The sequence below is a fragment of the Diabrotica undecimpunctata genome, chromosome 7 (genome assembly GCF_040954645.1).
Source record: "Diabrotica undecimpunctata isolate CICGRU chromosome 7, icDiaUnde3, whole genome shotgun sequence".
In the NCBI taxonomy this organism is placed as follows: Eukaryota; Metazoa; Arthropoda; class Insecta; order Coleoptera; family Chrysomelidae; genus Diabrotica; species Diabrotica undecimpunctata.
In genome coordinates, this window is record NC_092809.1 from 33276334 (window position 1) to 33288741 (window position 12408).

At 31.2% G+C, this 12408-nt stretch overlaps 1 protein-coding gene across 1 annotated transcript in view; it reads left to right on the forward strand.

Moving 5' to 3' along the window:
- Positions 1–12408, forward strand: part of GABA-B-R1 (gamma-aminobutyric acid type B receptor subunit 1) — an 881512-nt gene that overhangs the window by 858082 nt on the left and 11022 nt on the right. Inside the window, exons 12-13 of the mRNA XM_072537020.1 lie at positions 8244–8468; positions 8921–9058. Coding sequence (XP_072393121.1) covers positions 8244–8468; positions 8921–9058 — 363 coding nt within the window. The remainder of the gene's footprint in view (positions 1–8243; positions 8469–8920; positions 9059–12408) is intronic.

Here is a 12408-nt window from a genome sequence, read left to right on the forward strand (position 1 = left end):
AAAAGTTGTTTTTTTTTAAGTTGCATTATATACTCAATATTTAACTACAAAAAGATACAAGAAACAGCATTAAATCAAAGATTGATTATATATATATAACACACGGACAGGACCAATCACAAGAATCCTTACCAAGGACCGTTCGAGGGAAGTGCGCCTCGATCAGCTATATAATTAGTCAGTCTACTTCAAGCATCAGCAAAAAGCATCCCTACCTGACTTGACAATGGCAAGTGCGACCTTACCGAAACGCCGTCAAAATAATGGTCAAATCCAAAATAATTCAACACGGAGTCTCTTTTTTATTAGTTTTCCGTAAACTCTCGAGATAGTGTCTAGCACTACTATTCCTCGGTAGCTGTTACATATGTAGTTAGCTCCCTTTTTATGTATAGTTGATATAAGTTGTATACTCTTCCGGTATATTTTCTCTGTATGTTCATTTATAATGCACTATACAGACTCTTTACCTAAAACTACACCATACCTGCACATATTTGCGGTTGGATGTGCAGGAAAGAATAAAAACCATACAATGGTTCGACTAAAGGACGTTTTGAGACAATAAGCCAATATTTTTCCATTAAAGGTAACAGTTTTTTTCTATGTAATAGGGATTTTGCTGTAGTCAAATGAAAAATAACAAAAACAGATTGGATTTACACTGTAATGGACTAGGGTCGCTCGACCAGTGAATGACCAAATAAGATTAGTTTTCAGTTAGAGGACCTGCAAATCGGTTTTACATTTGTTGCAGTAGCCAATAATTGTGTAAAGATAAAGTATTAACATTTCTCTGTTAGTAGGAACATTAAAAATTATGATAGACTTACTGCTTTTAACGAGTTTGCCGATTTTATATAAAAGTGTCAATAATTCCAGTAAATGAACGGACTCATCCAATTAATGAAAACTGCAATACCAGTAAATGAACATAGGTTTATTTCTTAAAGTTTTAATAATATAATTGTTTATGATTACTTAAGTAAATTTATTTGATATGTACTGCCTTCCTTTTAGCACCGAAAGAGCTAGTTCTTTAGGAATTCTCTTCTTTTTATTAAACGTATTAAGAAGATACGTACGCTACATGTTAAAAAGAGACGAAAGAGCTTCTACTTCGCGTATTCTTATTTTTATAGAAATTTAACAGGCTGTTCATGTATTAGATGTTGTTCAATCATTGGTCTATTGGCCCTACGTGTAGCTAATGGCGAATGCCAGTCAAATTCACAAATTTGTCTTAAGTACTATTATCTGTCAGTTGACTCGTACGGTCGTGAAGTTACTAGAGAAATGAAACAAATTTTTTTTATTGCATTCTTTATGCACTTTACACATGATTTAATAAAATCTAATTATGGTGTAGCACGTGATTTTATTGACCCTGAACAGTATAAATATCAGTTAAGTAAGACCAATTCAAAACCTATTCTTTTAAAGACAGCAGCATATTCACATAAGTTAAAATCCTACTTACCATGTGACATTAATGTTCAGAGCTTCTAAGAGATTTTTGGATAGCCAATAAAAGACAAAAATGACCTACAGGTTGTTCTTGACTAACTTTGTATTCACGACATATTTAATGTATCTAACTAAATAAAGATCGTACTTTTTTGCAAGTAATACTGTTTATTTTAGCCTGCAATTCAGAAACCCCGTAAATACGGCAACAAATCTGTTTATAAAATTGGCAAAAATGATAAAATTAAAAATTATTTAAAGTAAATTTTAAATGAGTTAATATTTAATAAATTAAAGAAAATAAATATCAAAAGTTGATTGCAAATAAGTTTTTTGTCTCCTACGAAAAATTATGCTCGGCGTACTTGTGGGGACTATTTATAATTAAATTGAAAGTAGCAGAAATAAACAGGCAAAACATATTGTTTAAATAAAGAGACAATCAACATTGCATGGTAAAATTTCTAATAATGCAATCTGCTGAAATTTTCACACTTACAATTTCCTAAATCAAAAACCACTAAAATATCCTTATAAAATGAATGAATAACACTAAAATAAAAAAAAAATTTCATTGCCAAAACGATCACGATCTGTAAATAAATATTGATACATAAATTCCAAGATCTTTTAGAAAAAATGATTTAAAATACAGGCAAATTTTTTTATTTTATTTTTTTTGTCCGAGATCAAATAAGTAGGGTATTGAGTAAAGAGAAAAAGGAAAAAGATAAATATCAAGACGGTAAACAATATTTCGACTCCAGAATATATACTCTAGGTAGGTAGGTAGTTTAGCATTTGATATCAGCATAAAAATCCAGATATTATACAGATTTTACGGTGTGCTTTCAAGGAGAAAGCAAGGAAGATTTTACCTTGTGTTCTTTTACATACTATATTTCTTAAATATTCTTATAAATTGTTTATCTTTACTAGCTGGTTATTTCTACAAATATCTATCACAACTTAACTTTATTTTTATAAGGCGAAATCTATTTGCTAACAAATTATTTTAATGCAGAACATGAACACGTGGAAAGTTTGGAACACAAATGAGCTTGCAAAAAAACCAAAAACTGTTATTTTTCTCTAGACTAAAAATTTTTCTGAAAATATTTTTTCTTTTGAGTACAACATATACTATATATATATATATATATATATATATATATATATATATATATATATATATATATATATATATATATATACGTATATTTATATAAATGTGCCATTAGAAAAGACTTATTCTTTTTCTATTTTAATTAAAATAATTAAAACAAAATTAGAGAATTAGCAACTAGAACAAAACTAAATGTATCATGTATAATGGAGTTACAGTTCATCTCAAACCCTTCTTTCAGTGCGTCATAGTTGATCGAATTCTCTCTAACACATTAAGCTAGAAGTGACAGAAAAAAACGTGAGTCTGTAATTATGATACATAGAACTTAGAAAATTATTTATCGTAAAGCTAATTCTACTTACGGATGTATAATTGGTTGAAGTTTAGAATACGCTAAATAGATATCCAATCAATGATGCGCATAAATATAATTTGACGCAGATTGTCTCGATCGTGACAGTACTTTCACAATGTCAACTGATAAAATGATAATTGTCATTCCAGGTTAGTATTATCAGACATTTTACAGCGAAAATTTAATTTTTATTTATTGTCATAAACATATTTTAAATATGCCGAGATATATTGAGAAAGAACAAAGACTAATATTAAAATTATTAAATTATTTTTAATTAGAAAAAGAGGGATTACGATCCTGCAACTGTCATATTTAACTAAAATGTCATGTAATAATTCTCGACATTCTTAAAATCCTATCTTCTTTATGTGCCGTCTTCTACCGAAGGTTGGCGACCATCAAACGATAGGTTTCTCTGTTTTGTGCCGCATGTATTATGTTCGCGGCTTCTGGTATTTGAAACCATTCTCTCAAATTTCTCAGCCAGGATTTCTTCTTTCTGCCCAAACCTCTTCTACCTTCAATCTTGCCTTCCACGATAAGCTGTAGCAGACTGTACTTATCATTACGGAACACATGGCCCAGGTATGACGCTTTCCTCCTTTTAACAGTTGTTAACAATTCCATCTCTTTATCTTATTAAGAGCTTTCTCATTTTGATGAATTTGGATCTTGCTATTTCAATTCGGATCTTAATCTCTACATCTGGGTCCCACTTATCATTTACTGTATATCCCAGATATTTAAATCGGTGTACTCTTTCAATACGTTCGGCTTCAATATTCAGGTCGATATGTTGAATGTTCTTTTTACTGATCACCACAAATTTAGTTTTCTTTCTATTGATCTTCAGTCCAAATTGGTTGCCAATTGTATTAACTCTATTTAGCATCATCTGTAAATCTTGGATATTATCGGCCAGTATAACAGTATCATCTGCATATCGAAAATTACTTATTGGTACGCCATTAATCTTGATGCCCTCGTTGTACTCTTCCAGTGCATCTAGAAATATTTGTTCCGTGTACAGGTTAAAAAGCAGTGGCGTAAGAATACAGCCCTGTCTAACCCCTCTAGAAATGGTTACGTTTTCACTCACCATATGTCCATTCTTCATGTGGGCTGTTTGATTCCAATATAGATTTTTTTAAATCTGGATGTCTTTAGTGTCAAGTCCTGTAAGATGTAATAGTTCTATGAGTTTGTCATGTTTGATAGTATCGAATGCTTTCTCATAGTCGATAAAACAGGCGTAAACATCTTTCTGTTAATCCAGACATTTTTGAATCAAGACTTGTATTACAAAGAGCGGCTCTCGAGTTCCAAAACCGCATCTAAAACCGAATTGTGTTTTACTTATGCTGTGTTCTAATTTTGCTCGTATCTGGAATGGATAATACGCAAGAATACTTTAAGGGTGTGACTCATTAAACTTATAAGGCGATATTCACTACACGTCTTAGAATTCGATTTCTTGGGAAGGGGCACAAATGTAGATTTCAACCAGATTTAAAATCCTATATGACGTCAAAATTAGTGACGTACTGAAAGAAGGGTTTGGGACAGACTGTATACGGAATAAACATATGGAATAATATACATTATGTAAAAAGTAATACGTACGTCACAAATCACAACTACCGGTTCAATATATAACAAATCTGTGCAAATCTTAGCATATTATGCTGATGATATCAATATTGTTGGGAGAACGGAAAAAGCAGCACGAGAGGCGTACGCTCGTCAATACTGAAAATGACACTACCGCAGAGGTAAACCGCAGAATTTGCACGGCTAATAGATGCTATTTTGGGGTTAATCTCCTTTTTTAATCTACAGTTATATCAAGAAATACAAAAGTAAAACTCTACAAAACAATAATACGCCCAGTCCTAATATATGGTTCAGAAACCTGGACTTTAACAAAAAGCAATGAAAACATGTTAGGATGTTTCGAAAGAAAAATACTAAGGCGCATCTATGGAGCGGTAAATGAAAATGGTGTCTGGAGAAGACGATACAACTTCGAACTCTATAGGATATACCAGGAACCAGATATCGTAAAACACATAAAGATATGACGTCTGAGGTGGGTAGGCCATGTAATGCGGATGGAGCAAACCGACCCAGCTAGAAAAACGCTCCTTGATAGACCTATTGGTCAAAGAAGAAGAGGAAGACCCAGAACAAGATTCCTAGATAACATAGACCAAGATATGAGAAATATGGAAATACGTGCTTGGCGGAGGTAGGCGATGGATAGGGACGACTGGAGAAAAATTCTTGGGGAGGCTAGGACCCACACAGGGTTGTAAAGCCAAAATGATGATGTGATGTACTAATAATGCCTATGTTTAACTACATAATAAATTCTATAAACAAAGTTTTGGTCTAGCGATGGGATCTTATCTCCATTATTGGCTAATATATTTATGGAATATTTTGAAACAAATATTATTACTAAACCAAATTTAAAACCCACATTATGGTGGAGATATGTAGATAATGTATTTTTATTATGGCCTTATGAATTAAATTTGTTGGACACATTCCTGAATAATATAAACGATAAAGAAGACACAAAGAAGACAAAAACGACAAAGAAGACAAAGAAGGATACTGGATATGAGACTAAGGTGTATAGGAAACCAACGTACACCAACAGATATATAAATTACAGATCAAACCACAACATCAATATTAAAAAGGGAAACATTAAATCCTTATACGATAGAGCCAAAATTGCGTGTTCTTAGGGGAGAAACATTTGTTACATCTGTTTAGTTAAAAAATAATTATCCCCTGTCGTTTATATAATATAGGATAATTATGAGTAGGTTGAATGAAACAGAACAACTAAGAACGGGATCCTACAACATTCACAAATAATAATACGAGGAAAATATCAATACCATGCATAAAAGGAATATCGAAAAAACTTTAAACGAAGAAATAAATTCAACATTTCAACAACGTTCAAAAAAACCAACACAATTGGATCTATTTTATCTCAAACTAAACCTTACAATAAACAAGAGAGAAAAATGATTGTATGATAATGAAGTGAGCATCAATGTTATATTAAAAATAGAGAATTTGATAGATCTCAAATATGTAAACATGCATGGGATAAACAAAATGGTAAGATTCAAATATAATCCTAACAGAAACAGATGGTAAAAAGAGAAAAATCAAAGAAACGGCTCTAATTCTGCTAAATGAGACCAATTGCGCCGCAAATTCCTCTGCAAAGTGCAGTAGGATCTGGTTACCCATATTAAAAAAGGAAATCAATAAAGGAAACTACCACTATTAGTAAGTGAATAACATATCCAGGATACATAATTTTTGTTTTTTAAATAATAATCATATAAAATCAGAGTTTGGTATAAATACCTACCAGGAGAATTTTACTGTCATCATTGTATGTGGTTTTCTTTTTAAAGATGGATCACATGCTATGATTTTTTTCTGACGGGTATTTTCAAAAGTTAATTTCATGTAATCGAATAAACTCGAACCGAATGAAATAAAGTCGTTCCCGGAACGCAACTCGACCATATTGGCAATATTATTTTAAAGTAGACATTTAGACATAAAGTCAATGTCTAAATATATTATGTAAAACGCATAATATATGTTTGAATTGCCAATATGTATGAGTCGAATAAAATATTAAATTATTACAAGAATGAATTATTGACCAAGTAACAAAATTTGTTTAATTTACTAATGTTTGTATTTTAAGAACATGTTTCCGAAGTGGAAATCGAAATGTCAAAAATAAACTTATTTTAAACTTATATTGTTACTTATTACTACAAAAATAGTAATTTCATTAAGATGCAACAAGAAAATAGTTTCAGAACAGTATCAAAATAGTAAGAATCATCGACAAGGCGAAATCTCAAACAGAACTAAAATATAAGGAAGAACAAATATTATGAACGTTGACGACGACTATACGAATCTTTGATGAACAAATTCAAGTTTAGAATCCAAAAGATATATAAGACCTATCTTAACATACAGCTTTAGACTTTAGACAAAAAACATCAAGAATCACAATCTATAATTTTTCACACATAGTATTAATATTCAAATGCGATTAACAAAAACTAGAAAGAAATTATTGCTTTACTTTTAATTAAAATAAATCAAATAATAAATCAATAGAAAAAGTTTAGGCAGTCACGGTGAAATTCTTTATTGTCGTCGAAGACATAAAACAACGAGCCATAAAACTAGAAAGGAGCACCGTCACTCATACAAAGAACAATACAGTAAATTTCTAATACGCTACTTTTACACCTTCGTCCATTTTAGTGGGTAAAGTAAAATCAAATATTTACACACAGATGTTACGTGCAATTTCGTCAAATTCAGTAGTCTATACCGTTTGAAATATTTAGTAATTCAGTAGTTTTCAAGAGTTTCTTTAGATAACTTCTTTACAGAACCCCAAACTAAACGCGATTTGAAAAAATATAGGAATAATTATAGTTATAAAATTACACTTCAATTTGTTTAGAAATCTAGTTCCAATATTGTTTTTTTTTTCTTTAAAATGTTCTAAATTAAACATTCATACTGGGTGGTAAAGCAAACAAGATAGTTATTTCATAAATTTGTTTTAATTTGAACACTCTGTATATTTTCTCATATTTAGATTTGTTTTATAATCTCTTTATTTACAATATGGGGTTTGAACCTACTATACAGGGTATTTAATCAGTTATAACCATTTTTTCCGAAATCGCTCATAAAATAAACACACTGTATATAAATAAGGAATAAATGAATACGTATTCATTTTACATAATAACGTAAATAATCTATTGTTGTTTTGAAATTATATTTAACAGAAATTATTAACAAATATTTGTATACAGGGTAAACTATAAAAAAAATTACAATTTTCTCACATTATTTAAATGTACTACCCTATATTGTATTTTTTCAAAACATTACATTTATGACACTCTTTTATTTTTATTAATACAAGAGAAGTTCGCCAATTTAATAACAAATGTGAAAACGTGCAGAGGGGCGGACTTTGGTTATACATATATATTATCCCAGAATTTTTAAAAAAATTTTTCGAGAACGATTTGTAGCCTGAAAGTCAAAACGTCAAACACTAGTTAATTAAAATTGATTTAATGTAATTTTAATTACATCCAATAAATTGTAGCATAATCCCATATAACCATTATATTTAAATTAGTGCAAAATTTAATATAATTTATCTTTCCTCGTTTAAAATCAAGTAAAAACATTTTGTTTCAGATTTTTGGTTTGTTTCTTGCCTACGAAACGAGATCAATGAAAGTGAAACAGATAAACGATTCGAGATATGTGGGAATGAGTATTTACAATGTTGTGATACTGTGCCTGATAACTGCTCCTGTCACCATGGTAATTGCCAGTCAACAAGATGCCAGTTACGCATTCGTTGCCCTAGCCATAGTTTTCTGCTGTTTTCTCAGCATGGCCCTCATCTTTGTGCCTAAGGTTTGTATAATGTAACAAACATGACAATTAAACAAAACAGCAATGAGAAAGCATTCAAATTTAGATTTCAAAACAATTTAAAAAAGTAATCTTACGGCTACATTAGTCCAGAAATTCTTAATTTTATAGTTTATTTACCAAGAAAATATCAAATAAAAATTGTCAAACTGTTGAAGCAACATTAAAAAAGATGGTGGATGAACTAATATGCCGCCATTTGTTAGAGTTTTTATTTTACTGTTTAATTAAACGTATTCACCATTTTATGTTTTGAATCTAAACAGGTATTAAAGAAAACGGGCAAAAAACAAATCCGTTGAACAGTTTATGGCTCATATTTTTAAGATCTTTTAAGAAGAAAGCTATTTAGTTATTCATATATAATCATAAATAATAAAATTTTAATATTGAATGAGGAATATTTAAATGTCCACTCATATCTGTATCTTTAGGTAATTGAGGTGATAAGACATCCAAAAGATAAGGCTGAAAGTAAATACAACCCAGATCCGGGTCTTTCCAAAGAAGAAGAGGAGAGATATCAGAAACTACTCAGTGAAAATGAAGACTTACAACGACTTATAGCGCAGGCAAGTAATTTACTATATTTCTTCCTAACTTGTGTAAATATTTAATTGTAACTGTATTACTTAATATGTTACGACTATTTAAACAATGGTTGTGATATCGTATGAATGTTTTATTGGTTTGCCTCTTTATTTAAAATGAAATTCTTAATCAATTTTAATTTCATAACTAAATATGATGGAATGTGTAGCACTGATAAAAATAAGTTACGCTATTTTCTGATAAAGACTCTTCAGTTGAAGTTAATTTATACGCAATCTTTGATATTCTATTAACTCCTTACTAGAAAGAAATTATCTTCTAACCTGATTTCTACTGAATACCTAGGAAATACCTGGCACGCCTGACAAGCGTGGTATTTAAAAAGCAAAGCGCCCTTTGCATGAACAGACAATCAAGAAACGAAGCAATCAGTCCCAGCAACTCGCTCGATCTTAACCAAATTAGCGATAGGATTCAAGGGCAGCGGGCAAAGGTAGCGAAAAATCCCCGAATTACAGGAGGCAACCAGCAACGACTAACGCTGCACGTAATTACATATAATGTAAGAAACTTATCGAAAGATAAGAAAATAATGGAATTGGAAGAAGAACTCAAACTTGCCAAATGGGATATTATAGAAATTAAAGAAGTCAATAGAAGAGGTGAAGATCAGGTCAAACTAAAGGCAAAATAAAACATAATGACGGTATTAGATTTTTTTTGATAGAGGGCAGCGACAAGCCGCTTATACGTATTTCGACCTCTTTAGGTCTCTTCAGCGCGGTATAGCCACTGCTCTGAATTCAAACAAAAATCTTTCCCGTCCTAGACAATAGTTATCAAAATAACTATATACGGACGTAACTACGCCATCTAAAAACAAAAAGAAAAATCAAACGATTTCTACCAGGCGAAACCGAATTCAAATTTTTACCACTGTGCCTTCTAAAACTTGAAAGTTGCAACTATAAAGATATTTGCTTTGCAAGTTTTAGAGGGCACAGTGGTAAAAATTTGAATTCGGTTTCGCCAGGTAGAAATCGTTTGATTTCTCTTTTTGTTAAAGTCAAAATATTCCTGTATAAAGGGGAAGCGGAATCGATAACTGGGGAAATAGGTCTATTAATACACAAAAAATTACAGAAAAATCTATAAAGTATTGACTTTTTTTTTCGCAATATAAAACTAAGACTGAATCTAAGATAAATCTAACACTGAACAAGAAATATAATCTGAAAATAATCCACGATACGCTCCCGCCAGAAATTACGAAGATAAACTTGTTAAAGCCTTCTATGAGGAAATTGAAACATCGAAAAGCAAAAAAGCAGGAACTGGCCCATTACAATCTGAAAATGGGAGATTTTAACGGTAAACTTGGAAAGATGATGAACAAAAAGTGGTTATCGGAGAATTTGGAATCGAAACGAAAGAGGTGAAATGTTGACTAACTTTTTGTTGCAACACAAACTATATGCAAGGAACACTTTTTTAAGAAGAAATATAATAGAAAATGGACGTGGGTAAGTCCAAACGGAAGAACTAAAACTAAATATTATTATAATAACAGACAAAAAACAAATAGTTTAAGATGTAACTATACTTCATAAACTATCAGTAGGAAGCGATCACAGACCAGATTAATAACAAAGTCGGTTAAAAATGCACAACTCAAATTTTTCGAGAAAAATGACACCAAAAGACAACATATTAGCAAAGCTACAAAACTCTAATGAAAACAAGACGAAACCTAAGCGAGAAAGACACACATAAGAATATAAAATACTAAATAAAGGAATTTCAGTTAAAATTAAGAAAGATCTAAGAAGATATAGATTTAAAGAGATATAATAAATTTAAAAAAATCGGTTGCCTGTAAAGTCGGTTTTACGGGCGAAGATTTTACGTGACAACGTCTTTTTCTCGGTAGAATATTTATTGATATGACTGAATCGACTGAATTACGATTGATTGTAGAGTGATTTAAACTAATAATTTACTTAACACTATCAACATTTGTCAATAGTATGACATAACCTATAAACTCAGTTTCTCAACTTTTGTGTCAATCTAATAATTAATCAATCAATCATAGTTTACGATAATGAAATATTAGTGTACAATTATTTACCTTTATTGTTGTAGTTGTTGTAAATGACGAATCTAAGCACTCCACATTTTCACTACAGACACAGCTGACGATACTTTAACCACACGTGTGAACTTGTATTATGACGCTTTCTCGGTTTTCCAACGCCAAGAACGCTCGAGAAAGACAGAGACACAAGCACGCACCGATTCAACGCGCCTAATTCTCTAGTGCTGCGCGCGCAGCGGACCGATCATGTTTGAGTGGGAGAGAGACACAAGGCATTCGCCGGTCCGGCGGGCCTCTCTCTCGTTCGGTGACTCATCGTAACAGACGTGAGCGGGCGTTACACTTTTTCATTAGTGACTCCGAGCCACAACCTAATTTAAGACGTTGTCACGTCAAAAGATATAATAGACCAATGTAATTACTTAAACAGCAAAAGAGAACAAATGTTTAAAGATAATAAAAAAATCACACAAAATGCAACAGAAATAAACGTGCTGAGAGATACAGAAAAAAGGTAACAACAAATAAACAAGATATTCTAAAAATAACTAGAAAATGTTATAAAGTGTTAAAGATCACTATAACAGTCAAAGACCACAAGACAATTTTTCTACAGTAAGGACTCTCAAAATCAGGGATCTGAAGTACATTTACTCATTACAGTGTCAGAAGTAAGAGCAGATTTAAAGAAAATAAAGAACCATCGTTTGGTGATAATGAACTCGTTATTGAGGCAACAAAAGCAGGAGGAGAAATCCTACTAAAATCACTAAGCGAACTGTTTAATAAATGCTTACATGATGGTACGATTCAAAAAGACTGGAACAATGCAGGTGATAGTCTTGTTATACAAAAAGGTGATATTACTAAATTAAAAAATATATAGATCAATCAGCATCTTTACACATAATGTACAAAATCTTTACGAAAATCAATAACGAGACTAACGCCTAAACTTGATTTTTATCTGCCCAAAAAACAGGCAAGCTTTAAGGCAGGAAATGACACAAATGACCACTTGCATACCATAAAGATTAATTGAAAAATGCATCTAATATAGTTGCCAAAGAATTATTGCAGAAAACCTTATCTTAAACTTATAACAAAGTCATTTATATTTGAGTGGTATCGTTAAGTTTCGAGAAGAGTCTACCATAAACAAACAGACCAAACAAAACACATGCAATAATTTCATTAAATAAGAACATCCAGATAATAAATTCTACAAAATTTGGTGGCGACTGTACAATAAAATTTTTGCATTTGTCGATT